The sequence below is a fragment of the Bemisia tabaci genome, chromosome 10, assembly GCF_918797505.1.
Source record: "Bemisia tabaci chromosome 10, PGI_BMITA_v3".
In the NCBI taxonomy this organism is placed as follows: Eukaryota; Metazoa; Arthropoda; class Insecta; order Hemiptera; family Aleyrodidae; genus Bemisia; species Bemisia tabaci.
In genome coordinates, this window is record NC_092802.1 from 22001914 (window position 1) to 22021589 (window position 19676).

The 19676-nt window shown below is 39.1% G+C and overlaps 2 protein-coding genes across 4 annotated transcripts in view; one reads left to right on the forward strand and one right to left on the reverse strand.

The window, feature by feature from the left end:
* Nucleotides 1–651: 651 nt before the first annotated feature.
* On the reverse strand, nt 652–17601 carry LOC109037711 (uncharacterized). 2 transcript variants are annotated; one of them, XM_072305362.1, is made up of 8 exons: nt 16453–17601; nt 14157–14314; nt 12919–13027; nt 11679–11764; nt 8920–9094; nt 4821–5267; nt 3816–4010; nt 652–2775 (listed from the first exon to the last, which is right to left on the reverse strand). In XM_072305362.1, exons 2-8 carry the CDS (start codon nt 14259–14261, stop codon nt 2420–2422), a joined length of 1473 nt encoding a protein of 490 aa, XP_072161463.1. In that variant the 5' UTR covers nt 14262–14314; nt 16453–17601; the 3' UTR covers nt 652–2419. The 2 variants fall into 2 exon arrangements, with proteins under 2 accessions (XP_072161463.1, XP_018908052.2); XM_019052507.2 differs by having other exon boundaries at nt 3816–4007; nt 16453–17597.
* Nucleotides 17602–18370: 769 nt separating this feature from the next.
* The window catches only part of LOC109037833 (carbonic anhydrase 2), a 65141-nt gene continuing 63835 nt past the window's right edge, over nt 18371–19676 (forward strand). The window contains exon 1 of one of the 2 annotated variants that reach the window (XM_072305363.1): nt 18371–18629. In XM_072305363.1, coding sequence (XP_072161464.1) covers nt 18566–18629 — 64 coding nt within the window. In that variant the 5' untranslated portion in view covers nt 18371–18565. The remainder of the gene's footprint in view (nt 18630–19676) is intronic. The other variant, XM_072305364.1, reaches the window with a different exon arrangement.

The following is a 19676-nucleotide window of genomic DNA, read 5'->3' on the forward strand; positions in this document are numbered from 1 at the left end:
TAGCAGCTGCAGAGTGCAAGCAGTGGCGATACTTGCTAGATAGCAACATTGCAGTGGCGTAGCGTGCTTTGCGATATAGCGATTGACCTTTAAACCTATAGAAAAGGATCGATAAATAATCGATATCATCGATAATAATCGATTCTTTACTTCAGCTTCGAAATGGGAAAGATCGATAATCGATCATTCACGCCTCGCCACTGAACATTAGGTTTCAGATTGCATGTGCAACAATCGATTCCTTCAGAAGCAGGCTGTCTCACCCAGAATCGATTATTTGTAATGGATTCAAATGGATCCAAATGAAGGGGAGGCTGCGTAACTTTATAACTTGTGAAGACTGCAATTTATTTTGACACTTTAAGTAATGTATTATTAAGAAGTGTGTCTAAGAAAAATGCGCCGCCGCGGCCGTATTGAAATTATAAGGTTGGCATATTTTTCTGAAAAAATATTTAATGCATGAGAGAAGTTTCTACTATTTTCCTCTTTTTTTTAGAAGTCATTCATCAAATTAAAAAAAAGACATTCTTCGGAATTTCGAAAAAAAATATTCATAAGTTTTGGTGACATTTATGTTAAAATGTATTTCACTTAAAATTCTCAGATGTAAAGTTAAACAGATTCTTAAATAAAACACGAGCGCTGAAATATATAGGGCACTATATAAATATATGTATTGAGGCACTATCAAACAGTAATTATTCTTATCTACAGTTGAGTATTTTACAAATAAGTGGAAAACACGCCACCAGACGCCTGTGCAATTGTTCAAGACTGATTGATCAAATGTCATGCACAAAATAATAACAGAGTTCAACCTATTTGTAGCTTTTATAATTATATCGATGTATGTTAAACCATCAGAACAACTTTTTTGTTCATCGTCATTTTGAATGCAATTCTGTCAAGCTATATTTTTTTTAGTGCTACCAAAATCTTCAATGGTATGCAAATTTCCAAGAATAATGCTGTTTGCACGTCCATGTGAAGAAGCAACAATCTAAACTTTCCTAGAATGTTTGCGACCTTTGGAATAGCGAAAAGGAGTTCCTCTAGTTCCATCATCGATGAGATCCCGGCCTAAAAGGTCTCAGAAAACGTGAGATGAAAGAATACATTAATTTTCTGGGTTAGTTCATCAAGTGCATGAGTCTGTTGAGGAGATGAGTCCCTGAAAGTAAGATACATATCACTCTTTGGAGAGACACAAGTGTCGAAGGCAAATAATCAAATCAGGCATTTCATCAAATGCCTGGGCAGATAGTCCAATTTCGATGGTTTACAAAGACTTGTATGTTTTTGTCGAGGAACTATTAAGTGTCCATTGTTTTGAAAGTAATAATTCATCAAAACTACCAACTGATTTTGTATGTAACAAGGTGGAGAACTGGTGCTGGGTCCACACCATTTCGCGGGGAAACAAAGCCAAGAAATACCAAAAATTAAAATTAGAGTCAAAAATAAATTTTAGAACTCTAATGCGCACCAGTATGAAACTGAGGGGGGAGAGTGTTCAGCTCAGGCAGTTTGCAATGGAATATTAAGTTGGAGTCACGCCGAGAGATCTTTACCGGTTTGGTATTTACCTTATTTTGTATTTTGCCCTCCAAATACATTTTAACTTTCAGAATTTTAAAAAGTCGGTATTATATGCCATGCTGAATGCTGAGATGGAAGCTCGTTTAAGGACTAGATTTAATTTATTTACAAGTGTATGATACCAATTTACATCGAAACTTCTTATCAACTTGAGAGAATGATTATTTTGTCTAAAACTAATAAAAAACTCAGAATCTCAATCCAAGGAAGATTATTTGACTATTTGTCTAGGCATTTGACAAAATGCCTGATTTGACTCATTGCCAGCGACCAGTGGCGTGGCGTGAATTGCGACGTATCGATTGTTCTGCTATTTAAAAAACCTATGGTAAAGAATCGATTATTAAGGTGTTCGCTGCAAACATCCTGTTTATCGATCCTTTTCCATAGGTTTAAATGGCATAATAATCGATTTATCGCAAAGCACGAACCGCAACTGCCTGCGACATAAACTTAACTCTGGCTGGGGTAAATGGACATGTCACATTTACTCCTCAGGCAGGAGTGATAATAGAGGACATAATACTGCCGTGCTACGGAAGAACGCCGTATGAACATTCGAGAGTTGCCAAATTTCCTTGGATAAAATGTATATTTTGGAGGAAAATTACGAATATTTTTCCTCGAAATTTTCAAAAACTTTAGATCAAATTACAAACACAATTATCTGAAAAATTGGCAAAAAAATATTTAAAAAAATGTCCTGAAAATTAGTGATTTGCCAGAAGAAATTTGGCAACGCCAGAAGGCTCATACGGCGTTTTTCTCTAGCACGGCAGAATATCTTTAAAGCTTATTCTACCCCCTCGCGGTCTCATCAAGATGTCGTTGAAGAACATTCCGATAACGACGACGAGCTATCTGTCCCAAGGGACGTAGTGCTAATTCCTACTTGACCCTCCTCTTGGTGTCTTTTCTGGTATCGCTCATACGGTGAATGGCTCCGTGAATGCTCTCTCCGGTCTCCTCGAAACGGAGATGGGCTCGGTGAATACTTAGCCTGCCTCTCTTGATACGGAGAGGGACTTCTTGGATAGCCACCCATGTCATGGTTACCACTGTAAACGTGCTGGTTACCACTGTATACCTGCTGGTTACCACTGTAAACCTGTCGGTTACCATAGTTACTGGCAGGACCAAAAGGCATGGCCGTGTGACAAGCTAGCGAGTCACCTGCAAAAAACAAACACCGCAATTTACAAATGACAAATCCAACCAGCGGGCCTATAATTGAAATGATAGACAAAGCTATAGACAAAGAAGACAAAGGGATATGGAAATTTTTCCTATATATCCAGATATCTTGGATGTGCGTGTTGGATATTCAAAAATTCGAGGCGTTGCGTTGACGCTTACAAAGACCAGGCTAGGCTGACTATAGCGCTTTGATGCAACTATTCGTGTTCTACCGATGTGCGTGTTGCATACTCAAAAATTGAAGGCACTTTCAATTTTCTCACTCTTTCAATGATACAAGGGGACTTGTCAGCTGTAGCTCATTATAGGATGTCCCTGAGTTCAATCGCCAGACTGCAAGGAGCATTTTCTAAGTAAAAATAAAAGTACTTTCTATCGGTTTACTTTTTTCTGCAAAAGTTCTCCTAGAGCTTTACGTGATTTATGGACAGCCCCTAAGATCCAAAAATCACCATTTTCGACGTTTTTGTGTATTTGGACGTATTTCTGTCAAATGGAACTATGTGCATTATGACGTGAGCCCTGTTATGCATATATTCTTATGGGTCTCGGAGCTCATGTCTTAATGCACGTAGTTCCGTTTGACAGAAATACGTCCATTTGTTCAATCGATCATCGAATAGCTCCCCGTGGCGCAAAAGTTCCAGCTAAGGATAGCCAGTGGGCTGATTGTTGAAATTGATAGACAAAGCTATAGACAAAGAAGACAAATGGATATGGAGGGATCCTATCGTTAGAAGCGAGTGGTTGCAATGAACAAAGTAGGTATAAAAGTAATAGACAAACTAAGGGCAACCCACGAGAGACCATAGAGTTATTCCATTATTTTTTCCTTCAGTCTATGGGACCCTCCCACTCCTGCCAATAGGATCGCTCCATATTTCCTATGTCTTATTTGTCTATTAATTTCAATAATCAGCCTGCTGATGAGGTTTCCTCCAAAGACAGAAAACGCATAGTGATCCGTCTTGTTTCTCCCGAAAACTACCTGGTAATGCTTTGAAATATCTCTTCACCTGGAATCTGATTCGAGGGGTAGTAAGGTGGGATTCCATACGTGGGTTGAGGATGAGACATACTGATTGGTTGATGGGTAAATCCCGTCGACACAGGCTGCTTGATGATTGGACGACCGGGTGATCCACCTCCGTGGAAAGGAGAAGGACTTCGTGACATACTCTTTTCATACGGAGAATGACTTCGAGACCCTGCTGATAAAATTAATTGTGCTTAATAAAATTGAAGATAAACCTATGCAATGGAATAAGATTAATTTTTTTCAAATGAAAATTGACTGCATTTTGCAATTCGGAACTAAAATTTCTGGCCCAGTTTAGAAACAACGTATGTAATATTAGTTTCCCAACAGATATATGTCTTTTTACGGATTAGCCTATTCGAAAATTCAACCTAGATATCCGTTTCATTGATAACAACACGTGAGATGCGCTTCTCGAGTTAATTAAAAATTATGGGACGAGCGAATTTTAGCTTCCATCTGAATGCCCATTTTACTTGACTCCACGCATATTTTTCTAAAATCTGGACGTATTTCTGCCAAACGAAACCTGCAGAGACATGTCGGAAGGAAGGGGTGTGCTTCTTAGTCGAAGGCAGTACGAATGAATGGGAATTTTAAATCGCCAGTGACGTCAGCAGCGACGGAGCTCCGCGTGGTTTTCTCAAAATTTCATTTTTGCACTTACCGTTCTCTTTGCTATCACTGCCGTGCTAAGGAAAAACGCCGTATGAGCAACCAGGCGTTGCCAAGTTTCCTCCGATAGAAACCGAATTCACAGGAAAAAATTGCGAATGTTATTTTCCGAAAATTTCAGACAATTTTGTACGCAATTAAATCTAAAATATCTGAAAATTTGAAGGAAGAATATGCATGATTTATGTAAAAAATATATGTTTTATCAAGGGAAATTTGGCAACTCTCGAATGTTCATACGGCGTTCTTCCTTAGCACGGCAGTATAGCTCCGCGTTTGGCAGAAATACGTCCAACTTATCACCCACCTTGTGCGTACCGTGATGGGCTTTTACTGCGTATCGATCCGTTTGCAAAGGGTGATCGACTACCCTCAATCCGTCCCATCGGCGACAAAGTCCCGCTTTGGCTCGTCGTCTGGTCCGAGTACAATGTCCGGCCCTCGGACATCGTCTGCTGTTGGGCGTAACATCGGGAGCCATCCCTTCGATCAATCGACCCCACCGTCCGCGGGCTGACGGCTCGACCCTGCGGCGACACCGACTGCCGGAGGGGCATCCGTCCGTCCGGGCAGGGGCAGAGCACGTGTCCCACCTCGTCCACCAACTGGCCCGAGGGGGAGGGGGCCCGCTTTTGGGGGAGTCGCGCGAGTTTCTCAGCCTCCCTCTCGGCGGCCTTCGCGGTTAGCTCCTTCTTGCGCCGCATCATTTTGTGATGGTAGCTGTTGGACACCAGGAAGAGGATGATGTTCAAGGCTGTGACATAGGCAAAAACACAAGTTGAATCTTGTAGAATCTTGTCAATAGAATGAACTTTCTCTTAAGGTGATTCGATGGACGCAATGTTTTGTGTCGGAACGGCATGCGATATATCGCATCAATTGGTTCCATTTTTTCAGCTACTCGTCATTTTTCTCCAATTTTGAGATCGCAATTCTGTTGTCAGGAGACTAAAGCATCCCCTTACCAATTTTAACAAAGAAATTCAACGTAATAAAGGCGTGGTTTTTTTAGAGAGAAAATATCGCATTCGAGTGCAGTTTGGATATCAGTATTGAATGCGATGTTTTCTCTCTAAAAAAACCACGCCTTTATTACGTTGAATTCCTTTGTTGAAATTGGTAAGTGAGTGCTTTAGTCTCTTGACAACAGAATTGCGAAATTGTATGGGAGGAAATTCACGACGCTGAAATTGAGTTACATTATTTTTATTGTCTTAAAAACGACAAATCGTCGAATCACCTTGATTCGATGGACGCCATATTTTGTGTCAGAACGGCATACGATATATCGCATCAATTGGTTCCATTTTTTCAGCTACTCGTCATTTTTCTCCAATTTTGAGATCGCAATTCTGTTGTAAGGAGACTAAAGCACTCACTAACCAATTTTAACAAGAAATTCAACGTAATGAAGGCGTGGTTTTTTTACAGAGAAAACATCGCATTCGATACTGATATCGAAACTGCACTCGGATGCGACATTTTCTCTCTGAAAAAACCACGCCTTTATTACGTTGAATATCTTTGTTGAAATTGTTATGTGAGTGCTTAAGTCTCCTGACAACAGAATTGCGATCTCAAAATTGGAGAAAAATGACGAGTAGCTGAAAAAATGGAACCAATTGATGCGATATGTAGTATGCCGTTCTGACACAAAATATGGCGTCCATCGAATCGCCTAATGGGTAACTTGGACGTAACGGGTCAGTTGCGCTGATCACAGAGTCATGTTTTGATCCGTGATTCTTGTAGATTAGCTAAAGATAAGAAGATCTATTCAAACAGCAACTTTCCACGTTTAAAATTAAGCGAGATATCGCCCTTTGAAATGTCGGGTTTTTGACGTCATCCACCGCGGTAGTGACACCCTTGATCTCTTCCACCTTGTTTTCATTAGTGACGCCATTTGCACTGGTTACTAAACGTGAAACTCGGATGAATGATATTAGCGCCTGCAAGATTGTGAGAATACTTCACGCATTGCGCCAAACAGCGTGGTCGGCTTGAACCACATATTAGCGCCTACAAGACTGCATGAATACTTCTCGCATTGCTCTCATCCGAGTTTTATGTTGAACAACCAGTGCGAATGTGCGTCGCAACGCCTGGCGAAAGCAAGGTGGAAGAAACCAAGGGTGTCACTACCGCGGTGGATGACGTCTGAAACCCGACTTTTCAAAGGGCGATATCTCGGTTGATAGTGAACGTAGAAAACTGCTGTTTGGACAGATCTTATTATTTTTAGTTATTATACAAGAATCAAACATCAAAACTCGATTCTGTGATCAGCGCAACTGACCCATTCTACCGTCCAGAACTTAACTCCCGTTCTGGTGGAAAATATGGGGTGTGTTTGTTAGTCCTCGGGCGACAAGAATGAAGTTGAGGGCCGTAAGAATGAGTGGTCCGAAATAAAAAGCGCCAATGACGTCAGCGGCAACGCACAGTGGATCGAATCAATGGGAGAGGTCGGACAAAATTTTGATGCTCTAAAAGTGGTTTCATCGTGAAATTTTGTTGAATAAACAACCCCTGAAATTTCAAATGTGCCGAAATAAACATCAAAATCTGTCATTTCGGCTAAAGATGTCATGTCCGCCTTCTCTAATTGACTCGATTCACTGTATGACGAAGCCGCCGCCGAGTTCTTTCCTCTTCTTCTAAAACGCATGAGTCCTGTCCACAACGCTCTTGTCACATGCCCCCGGCTTATGAGCCCCGATTACAGTCAGCACCAAGTTCCGTTTGATGAATTTAAAATCTCGCTTTTCCCTTTTCACCAAAAGGAATCACGCACACTTTTACATTATTTCTTATCCAGCTCACCACGAGCATATCTTTACCACGCGTACGTAGTTTTGTTTGGTAGAAAAACGTCCAGTTCCGCTTGGCACAACGTCGTGTTTTGATGCTAGATTCTTGTCGATCCGCTAAAAAATAATAAGATCTAGAGCAACTTTCTGGGTTCAACATTGACCGAGATATCGCCCTTTGAAAAGTGGGGTTTTGACGTCATCCAAACCGGTAGTGAGTTATTTTGTTTTCATTTCTAACCACTTGTTTATATGTAATCCTCCTATAAAAATTACCAATTTGCTATAGACAATTCTAGCTGAAGCGCACTTCAGCTATGTATTCACCACTGTAAAAATGTTAACGGAAATCGAAAAGGCCAGCGTGTATGAAGGCTATTTCAATTGTAATCTTCCGTCGCATTTCTAAGGCGCAATGATACAACTATTTGAACTCTCCGGAATGCGGAAGGTTTCACGCCGCATTTGAAGGCGTTTTCAAAACAGCCAAGTTCCGATACCCGGATTCTCGTTTTGCAAAGTTCCTATTATTTTGTTTTATGTCCTATCATTTGTTTGTTTTCAATCCTCATATAAAAGCTACTCATTTGCTGAATACACTCCTGGCTGTAGCGCAATTCAGCTATGCATTCATGACTGCAAAAATGTTAATGGAAATCGAAAAGGCCAGCGTGTATGAAGGCTATTTCAATTGTAATCTTCCGTCGCATTTCTAAGGCGCAATGATACAACTATTTGAACTCTCCGGAATGCGGAAGGTTTCACGCCGCATTTGAAGGCGTTTTCAAAACAGCCAAGTTCCGATACCCGGATTCTCGTTTTGCAAAGTTCCTATTATTTTGTTTTATTTCCTATCATTTGTTTGTTTTCAATCCTCATATAAAAGCTACTCATTTGCTGAATACACTCCTGGCTGTAGCGCAATTCAGCTATGCATTCATGACTGCAAAAATGTTAATGGAAATCGAAAAGGCCAGCGTGTATGAAGGCTATTTCAATTGTAATCTTCCGTCGCATTTCTAAGGCGCAATGATACAACTATTTGAACTCTCCGTAATGCGGAAGGTATCACGCCGCATTTGAAGGCGTTTTCAAACCAGCCAAGTTCCGATACCCGGATTCTCGTTTTACGAAGTTCCTATTATTATGTTTTATTTCCTACCATTTGTTTGTTTTCAATCCTCCTATAAAAGCTACTCATTTTCTGAATACAATTCTAGCTAGAGCGCACTTCAGCTATGCATTCACGACTGCAAAAATGTCAAAGGAAATCGACAAGGCCAGCGTGTATGAAGGCTATTTCAATTGTAATCTCCCGTCGCATTTCTAAGGCGCAATGATACAACTATTTGAACTCTCCGGAATGCGTGAGGTATCACTCCGCATTTGAAGGCGTTTTCAAACCGGCCAAGTTCCGATACCCGGATTATCGTTTTGCATAGTTCATATTATTAATGACACCCTTGAATTCTTCCACCTTGCTTTCATCTGCTCCTCTGACGAAATCTACTGACGTTAGTTTTGGGCCAGCCTGTGCGCATTTGCACTTGGTCAGTTTGTCCACTAATGAGTCGATGAAAATATCAAACTTACCTATGCCCAACCTGGTGTAAAACTGGGCGAGGTCTCCGCAAATGGTTTGAGACATAGGGTGAAGAGAGTCAAGCAACGGTGACAAGTACATGTATTCGTACACTATAACCCCCATAAGTCGGAGCGTGTCCAGAAAGAAGAAGAGGTTAAAAATCACCACCTTGCCTAAGTTCGCCTGCGATAATTAAAACAGAGCTTCGTTATGATTGGTCTAGCCATTTATTTACAGTAAGGCTCAATTAGATCGAGCTATATTGCCATCCTAAGAAAGAACGCCGTATGAGCCCTCAGGCGTTGCCAAATATCCTTCGATAAAACACACATTTCCAAGTAAATTAATGAATACTTTTCTTCCAATTCTTCAGATAATTTTGCTCGCACTTCCACCTAAAAGTACTGAAAATTTCAAGGGAAATATATCCATTACGTTCTTCAAAAATAAATATTTTCTGATAAGAAATTTGGCAACATTTGGATGCTCATACGGCGTTTTTCCTTGGCACGGTAGTATAGGTTTTCATCACCCCAGGTGTTGATTTTAGCCGTGATCAGTGGCATCACTCGGTTTTGCGCAAAGTTTTTCAGTGGAGCAATTGGATGAATCACAAAATTACCCGCTTATACAGAGGCTGTTTGCTCTAAAATGAAAATGCTGCAATCGAAGTATCATCATAAAAAATAGCAATTCAGTGGGGTTCCCAAAAAGGAGAGAGAAAACCCGCCGAAAAAAAGATTATCCAGCAGAAAACGGGATTATGATTCAACGGAATTTCAGTCCGCTGAATCTTACACCCTACTCTGCCGTGCTATGGAAGAACGCGGTATGAACATTCTAGAATTGCCAAATTTTCCTCGATTGAGCATTTATTTTTGACAACATACATACATATACATATTTTACATATTACATATTTACATATTTATCTCATGTACATAGATGTCTCTGTATGTCTCTTATGTAATTGATCTTCAAACAATATAACAGTTATTTTAATCATAGTAATTATATTTTTAAGATCATTATATAGAATTTTCATATTTTACATTGTTACTCACAGAATTTCCAAAAGATCAGCCGCAATCATCAGAAATTTTAACTCAAAAAACATTAACACTTCTGTTATACTTATCATTCCAATAACATTAACTTCAATTGATCCAGATTTCCTGATTATTCAAATCTAAGTAGTTTATAAAAACATTGATCATCATTGATTGTGTCTCATGATCATCTCTGTTGTATACATATTTTTCCTCGAAATTCTCAGATATTTTAGACTGATTTGCGTAAAAAATTGTCTGAAAACTCTCGGAAAATAATTTTCACAATTTCCCCCAGTAAATTCTGTTTTTATCGGAGGAAACTTGGCAACGTCTAAAGGCTCATACGGCGTTCTTCTTAGCCTCGATAGTACTCTGGTGATTATTCTAATTCTAACGTAAGGATGGTTCAGAAGCTGCATTTATGAATTATACAATTTTTTGAGCGATCACTCATTATCTCCCACAAATTGTTGACCTTGCAATGCTCAGTTTCGCAAATCTGCCGGCACAGGACCAGTCCAGTGGGCGTGTTTCACGCCAGAAACGGATTTTCCATGGGACTAATGCCCCTCCCCTCCCCTGCAGCACAGTATAACTCAGGGCACTTGCAAATCCAAAACAACCGATACGGACGGATACAGGATGAATTGGACCGCGTTAAACAGAGAGGAACCAAGCCACATCAGCTATTGCCAAATTTAATTGGCCAATTTTATTTTTTACGTGATAACGGTTCTGCGAATTTCCGTGGAAATTGCAGTGAGAATTTTCCATAGTTTGAAGCAAATACCTTGAAAATCTCAAAAGAATTCGTACAAACATTCTCTCGTCAAAAATTATATTGCCCAGTTAAATTTGGCAATACCTGATGTGGCTTGGTTCCTTTCTGTTAAACTCGGTCCAATTCATGGGTGGATTTACCCACTTACCTAAGATCGAGCTTGATTTAAATTTTATTTATTGCGGCTAAGGGAAACTTACAACTCGTTGTTTTCCAGACAAAGGAACGTAAACAGAGAGAAATTTTGACACAAAAGTTTGGTTAATACGGGAAGTGAAACACAAAATAACCATAGCCTCCGGTTGACAATTTCGAAAGAAAATGCCAGCTAGTTATCTTGAAGAAATTTAATAAAAAACGAGTGGTGAATACGAAATCCCCAATCGGAGGAAAGTATTGTCCCAGTCCCTCCATTGTTACTTGGCCGATTTTGCAGCAATCGGAATAAGAATCCGCTGAATTTTCGGTTTGAGATCCCAACAATTTTCGAGTAAAAATACTATTTTCAAAGGGGACATTTTGCGACATTCGAAAATAGTGAGCAAATAGCGAATTGTATTTTTACGAGGAAACTGTTAGGTTTTTTTACTGTAAAATTAAAGAGATTTTTCTCTTGATTACTCCCAATAAATCAGTATATTTCTGGAAACGAATTCCGTATCCTTGTAAAAAAGTGTATTGTTTCAGTCAATTTTGCAACCTTGGAATGAATTTACGTTCTTTCCTCAGGAATCTTACTTACTTAGGAATCAGTGGTGATGCGCTCTAGTTGGCAACACAGATTTTCCTTCGTTTAAATCTATTAAAAATATCGATTTCAAGTGAGGCAGCATGCCTCACCTAGAATCGATTGTTTTACAAAGTTTAAATGGAGGAAAATCAGTGTTGTCAACTATTAAGAATCGCCACTAAAATGTAGTTATGAGCATGTTACCGTTACGACTCCGCAAACGAGAACCATGGCGAGTATAAGTATCCATCCATCACAAACCAGAGCAACATATAGGTAAAGTGTCTCCACTGGAAAGAGGGAAAGGTATTTATATTTTGGAAAAATAAAACTTGGAAGAATCTACACCGAGTGAAAGCATTTTTAGGAACTGTGAAAGCTCATGCACTATGAAATGGGTTTGCGAGCATCTTATCGTTTATCATTTAAAGATCTCTGAGCCTCAGTCTTAAAACTCAGTTCCTAGATCTATTTTCAAAAATCATAACATAAAAATGGGAACCGTCAAGTTGTAAAGCTCCAAATTTGGAGTGGATTCCATTTGCAACGAGAAACTACAATTCCGTGCTCGCTGGTAGAATCACCTGTCTGTATAGGAGAATTAACAGAATATATGTTGTTTCTGAAATGAGCCAGGAAGAGTAGTTTCATATCGCAAATGCCGTCCAGGTATTGTAGCATAATAATATGGAAAATACACAAAAAGGAAGAGCAAATACATGAATCAACACAAAGTGCTTAAAGACGCCTGTTTATTTGATGGATATTATTATACTCCTTCAATCCCAGTACGTATAAAATAACCCTTTTCTTAAAGCGTGCAATGGCGCAATGTTTTATCTGTTTTAGATGCGCCAATTGACTCGAAAGAAGTGGCGAATGTTTCGCCTTCAAAATAGAGGTAGGCCAAAATACTACCTTCAAGACCAGCGCCACATTTGCTATGCCATCCATAACGTGAGCAAGCATGTAAAGTCAATTTAAGTTTGTATTTGAACTTCATCACCTTAAAATCATCGAATCGGTCTATTCAAACAAGTCATAACACAATGTTGAACACAAAAGAAAAAACATGTTATAAACATTTTTAGTATCAATTTTCTCTCGTCTACCTATTTATTCTTTATTTTTTTTCCTCTCATGACGTTACTAGTAAAAATTTTAGCACTTGTTCGATAGAAGCTATAGTATTTTAGCGTGTGCTAAAATAGGGACCATGCAGAAAAATATGTCAGGACTATGGTGTGATTTTAGTTTCAAAACTGGGTGATAACACTTAACTATTTTATTTGCGTAAAGTTTACGTCGATGGAAACAAAACTAAAATATCATTTTCTGTCACCCAGAATCATCAGCTTGCAACATACGCTATTTTTCCGATGAAAGTACTCAACAGTGAGCCCCTAAAGGGAAATGAAGGTAAGTATAAAGGTGGGTAACTTACCATCGGTTAAAAGATAGTCTGTTATCGATTGATATGGTGCGTCAAATGGTAATATGAGAGTCTGCTCAATCAAACACAGGTCAACGCCAATCGCCATCACTTTGAAAACCTAGAGTCAAGGAAAGCCACAAGGAGTTGAAAAAAATGGGATCTACATAAAAATAATGAAGATTGGTCGGTTTAATTATATACTCCTGCCTACTAAATATCGCGGAATCGATCAGAATTTGGGAGAAGGAACGTCTCCTGTGCCTCGTCTATTGGACCGCGTTAAACAGAAAGGAACCAAGCGACATCAGCTATTGCCAAATTTAATTGGGCGATTACATTTTTTACACGAAAACGGTTGTGCGGATTTTTGTGCAAATTTCAGTGAATTTTCTCCATAGCGCAAAGCAAATTCCTTAAGCTTTTCAACGGAATCCGCAGAAACGTTCTCTCATAAAAAATTAAATTGCCCACTTAAATTTGGCAATAGATAATGTGGCTTGGTTCCTTTCTGTTGAGCGCGGTCCATTGGCCTTTGAATTATGATAATCCATGGTGCGAACTTTTTAGAAATTTTATTTTTATAATGAGGGAGTGATTATTTTTTTTTTTTTTATTTTTTTTTTTCACAAACCGGTGAAAGAGGACGGTATCACTGAAAAAATTAAATTGCTGATTTAACAATTCAATTGCTAAAAAAAGGGACTGCAATGTGTAAAAGAAGATTTTACAACAAAAAAATGCTACTTTAATCACCTCCGTGGTTAAACCAGCAATAATGGTTAGAGTAGCATATTTTAGTTGTAAAAACTACGTTGAAACATTGCAATCACTTTTTTTCAGCAATTTAATTTTTTCCGTGTACCGTACCATATTAGAGTATATACTGGTTGACACGGTGAAATAATCATAAGGAAATTTGAGGAAGAGTTGAAAGAATCTCAATTCAATAGAATCTTTAAAAGGTTCAAAACAGGATATCGTCATTTTCAATTCAAAAATAGTTGCGGCTCACCTCAAATTTTATTCTGATAACCCGTCAAAACTTTTTAAAACTCAAAATACTGGACCAATTTAAGTTACCAACCTTAAATCTGCAGGCTACCAATAACGAGGGTTGAGGATAAGTCCAAAAATTATAGTAAACGGGGGTTGAGGATGATAAGTCAAAAAATTGTGGTAGAAGAGGGTTTCTTCAAAGAAAACTTTAAGGTTATAGGGATAAAATGTTACATTGCTCTGTTTCTTACCACGGTCAAAATGCCAACAAGAAGCGCACCAACCCTCAATGGAAGACCGCAACACGTAGCACACCGAGGACATATGTAGCAACAGTAGTATAAGAAGTTGCCCATCTCAATCCGTGAAGGGGCTCTTGATTCGCTGTCTCGATTTCTTCAACCTCATCCTTCAATGAGAGGACATCGTAGAGTAAAATTTAGTTGAATTTTATCTATCATTCCGATTTCTGGGCTATTTGCGCATGTTTTCGTTTACCAGACACAAGAAGTAACTATAATTTGTCATTTCCCTCACGAAAGAACGTAATTCCATTTCAATGTTGCCAAATTTGTCCTCAATTTTTACTTGTCAACCAGGAGAATCTTGGGTATTTCTGACTGAAATTTTCATTGCTTTTTCCTCAGATTTCATTCAAAAATCAGACAAATTTGGGAAAACATTGAACAGGTACATTCTTATAAAATTAATCAATTGCTCGAGTTAATATGACAACCTTGGAATGGAGTTACGTTCCTTCGTCCGGGAGACGATGAATTTGACTGCATTTTGAAATGTGGAACTATAAAATCTGGCTCGTGTGAAAAAACACGTAAGTGCACAGGGAAACTAATGGCGCGTACGTCGTTTTTTAACCGGGCTAGGATTTATATGGTTCCAAATTTCAAAATGTAGTCCAATTCAACGTTGGAAAGTCCACTTGCAACACATTTCTTGCATGTGTCGGGGATTTGCGATTTAAATACTTCCCTTTGTGTAACATTTTGTGAGAAACACGATGATGCCACTAGTTTTCTTAAAAACTAAACCCCCAAAATCTCAAAAAAAGCTTTCAAACTTAATTTTTTAGATTCCGTGTGACTTATCAGGATCGATCTTTGAAAATTGTGCACTTAAACGTTGAAAAGAAATTTCCTGAAGGAATGAAAAAAAAAGAACATTCACAAAATGACGACATGTTAAAGGAGGTTTTAGGAGCTCAGACACCTAATTTTTGGCAATTTTGAGGACTGACAAGGTTGTTAAACGTTTAAAGAATCAATGTATTTCTTGAAAAAACGACAACGTCGCGATAAAAATGAGTAATAGTTTACTTCATTGGTAAAATAAGCAAAGCTAGAATTAAGTTTAAGTGTAGGAAAAACAAACAAAGCGTTCAAGGCGCACGCAACGAACAGTGAACGAATTTCATCATGACGCCTGAATACAACTATTCGGGCTCCTTGGATGTCCGTGTTGCATACACACGGGTTTGAAGGCGTTTTGATTTTTGAGGTACTCACCGCTTCACTTAAAGCGCGGTAGCGCTGGTTGGTAGTCCTGAGAAGATCCAGAATGACAGAACGCCTTAAATTGTTCGTTTATACTACATAGACATCTCAAAAGTCAGAATAGTTGCTCTACAATCCTGATATAAAAACTGACACACAAGAGATACTTACATCCTACGTTCGTGTGGTACTATTCATGCCAAAGAGATGTATTTTTAGAATAAACAAAGAATTGAAGGTGCTCTGTCATTTTGGATTCTCGCCGTACAGCCCTATCTACCGCGGGTGAGGCGGTGAGTGTCTAAAGAATCAAAACGCCTTCACTTGCGTGCGTATGCAACGCGGACATCCTCGGAGCCCGAATAGATGCATCCCCGCGCCTAAATGATACATGTTTCTTGTTCGTCGTATGCCCCAATAGGTGAGGGCGCTTGGCCCGTTTCCCTTAGACCTTAACTTAAATTCAGTGTTGCCTATTGCACTAATGAAGTAAGCTCATGCTAATTTGTAATATAACATTATCGATTTTCTGGTTATCTCGTGATTAAAAATAGTATTAAATTGCAACCGCATTTCCAGCGTAGATAAAGTTTTGTTTTTTTTGTGTCTATTCCTCCAATTTTAAGGACAATTGTCGACACAAAGCAACGCCAGGCTTTCATCACTTCATTTTGTTCACCTTAAAAAGCTCAAATAATCATTTGCGCTTATATGGTTTGCCTTTTTCTACACGTGCGCTTTTGAAGAACATTATCGAACATAAAGTGTGTAACTGCAAAAATGCGTATCTTGGTTGCAGTGTCTTAAAATCTCCGCTCCTATTTTATTTTTTAAAAAAGGAGACCGAACATAAATTACATCTTGAAATTTTGACAGAATATTCTTCAAAAATCTCTGGGGTGTTCAATGAATGAAGTTGAGCGACAAATTATCGATGTAGAAAATAAAATAAGACGTATAATTTGCATGCCACAGACCGAGACACGCATTTATGCAATTTTCCCATCGACATGGACAAGATACATGATGTATTTACCTTTGAAGCTCAAAATTGAGGGCGTTTAATGAACGATTCACACGTTATCTGGCAAAAAACTGGTTAAAGTGCAATAAATCACAAAGTTAAAATGATGAGAAATTCTTATCCCGTCTTCATATGTTGATTATTTTCTTATTATTTCACAGTACACAACTACATAACCTTAAAAAACCTGCAATCAAAACGATCGAAATTTTTGACGGTTATATTTTGGTGCCGCCGTTTCTTAGTAACCAGGATAAGTAATCATTCATTAAAATACGCACACGACTCAGCAAAAATTACAGCGGCATGATATTATATGGTGACTCTATACTAACGAGAAAAAAATTAATCAGATCGCTGAGTAGGTTGAAAAAAAATTAACACGAGGGAGCAATATATTTTTAAAGAATATGCAAAATTGTTGAAAAATAAACTTAAACAAAGGGAAAAAGATCTAAAAATTGTCATTCATGGCTCGAATGTAATATTTTTACATTCATTGATAGAATTTTTGCATTGTGAGTAGTAACACGTACTCAATGGCGTGGCGTGCTTTGCAATTTATCGATTGATCTGCTATTTAAACTTATGGAAAATAATCGATAGACAGGGTGTTTGCAAGGAACACCTCAATAATCGATTCTTCTACATGGATTCAAATGGGACAATATCGATAGTCGATCATTCACGCCATGCCACTGCAAGTACTACTCACTCTAAGATTGGCGACCGAGAAGTGTCAGTGCTCTTGCCAAGATCAAGAACGTTCGAACCTGCCAGCACCGAAACTATCGCAGCTTTGACAGTTTAAGTGTCCCCGCAATGCCGGCGGTGATGCAATGTTGTCCGTTCACCACCCGTTAAGGTTTAGATTTGAACTTCTTTAAGGAGTTTAAAGTTCACTTTGAACAACTTTAGCGCGGTTTTCTACATTTTTGAAATTTCATCTCCATCTCTATTAAGTTTTTAACTCCTCTGAGCGATTTTCACTTCCGCACTTTACATTTGATAAGATGCATGCACGTGACACACAAGATGTTAACGCGTGGATGCATTTAAAAGTCTACACGGAGCCGAATCTCTACACTCTTTTAAGACACTTTTCGAGATAAATTAATTAGGGCCCTTAAAACTCCATGGCCTACTCTCCAGTACTCCTATTTCTCGGAACCAGTACCAAATTTCGGAATTTTTGAGATTTTCCTGAATATTCTCCGGAAATTTTGAAATTCCCGAAATGTTCAACTTTTTCAGAACTTCTGAAAATATCTGAAAAAAAAGCCCGGAAGTTTTGTCGGTCGTGGAGCGGGAGGAATTGGAACAAAAAAGTTCCAAGTCCGGAAACTTCACTGGAAAAAGAAAAGAAAAAAAAGAAAAAAAAAAAAAAAAAGAAAAAAAAAAAAAAGAAAAAAAAAAAAAAAAAAAAAAAAAAAAAAAAAAAAAAAAAACACATTGGATCCAGAGTTCAGACTCTTGAAAACATCGACAAAAAAATACTCTTGATTGAATCGGATTTTTGCTTGAATCAAAACGAATCCGCTTAAATTAAGAGGCTTACTTCTTGATTTAAGATAGCTTCTGATTGAATCAAGAGTACTTTTTCTTGTCGATGTTTTTCAGAGTCTGGACTCTAGATCCAATGTGTTTTTTTTCCAGTGTGAATTTTCTCCGGAACTTTTGAAATTCCCGAAATGTTCCGGATCTTCTGCATTTTCCGGAACTTTCTCAGAACTTTTGAAAACATCTGAAAAAAATCCGAGCCCCGGAACTTTTTACGGACATGGTCCATACTGACTCTCCCTATACTCTAGAAATGCTCTATTCGATCTCAAGGTCATCTCGGCGCGGGCCGTGCGGTACGCGCGAGTTGGCGAGGCAGGGCAACAGGGCCAAGTGCATCCCGAGCGAGCGCTCAGCGCACAAAGCCCCAATCGTTATCAGCTGTTGCGCGTATCCCCCGTCCCGGCTCGCGCGAGCGCCCGCCTCAGTCGTTTCCGAGGGGCCGATCCAACCGCGTCCCCACCGTCCCGGTCCCGAGCCGCAGCCGCGCAACCCGAGGGGCGCGCGAGCCCCCAGAACGCCTTCCAACTCCCAGTGATACCGCCCGCGCGACACACGACCAACCATGCGAGCCGCGCCCGCTCTCCTCCTCGCCTGCCTCGCCGGCCTCACCCAACTTGCCGCCTCTGGTTAGTTCTATAACTTAAGACGTTACGTGACTCTTTACGTGATAACTTAAGACGTAACTTACGACGGTCACGTTAAGGCCAGGGTGGCGAAATTTCGTGAAAAATAAAATCTTGAAATTCCGCGTGAAATATTTCATGAAATTTCAGAAATTTGTGAAAGATTTTGAAAAATTCCAGTTCCTTTTTATGTTTCGAAGGTTTTAGAAATCGTGATTTTCCTCTGTTTTTGGGTGTTTGAGTGCGGGTTGCATACTCTGGCCCCTGAATAATATGAAATATTCCACAGCCTCGTGAAATTTCATGAAATATCTCACTGAAATCGTGATTTTCCTCTGTTTATGGGTGTTTGAGTGCGGGTTGCATACTCTGGCCCCTGAAAAATATGGAATATTTCACAGCCTCGTGAAATTTCATGAAATATTTCACTGAAATTTCCAATCTTTCGTTTCTTTCTTACGTTTCATGCCACCCCGGTTAAGGCTTCGATACACGATCAAACTCCCGAACCGATGTATAATTTGCAGTTGTCTGAAATTTGATGAATTTTTGTGTTTAAGTGGAAACCACTGAGTGAACTGAGCACGAGGATACTGTTGGTTCATGAACTGAACAATGGAGAATTTGCAAGTGTCTGAAATTATTTGATGGATTTTGTGTTTGAGTGGAAACTACTGAGTGAACCGAGCACGAGGATACTCTTGGTTCATGAATTGAACAATGGAGAATTTGCAGGTGTCTGAAATTTGATGGATTTCGTGTTTAAGTGGACGCTACCAAAGTGATTTGAACTCGAGGATACCCTTGGTTCATAGATTGAACAATTATTGTAGGAAATACGGCACAATTATGGTAAAATACATGTGTTTAAATGGGAAATGCCGCGAGATGACGTCATTAGACGGTGCATTTTCTCTCTTATAAATATATTTTTATACTATTTCCCTTATCGAAAAATGAGTATGTAAAATACTGCAAAATCAGCTCTTCAGGCACTTTCAGATGAAGCATTAAAAAATTTGCGTGCGAATTCTCCATTGTTGGAGAAGA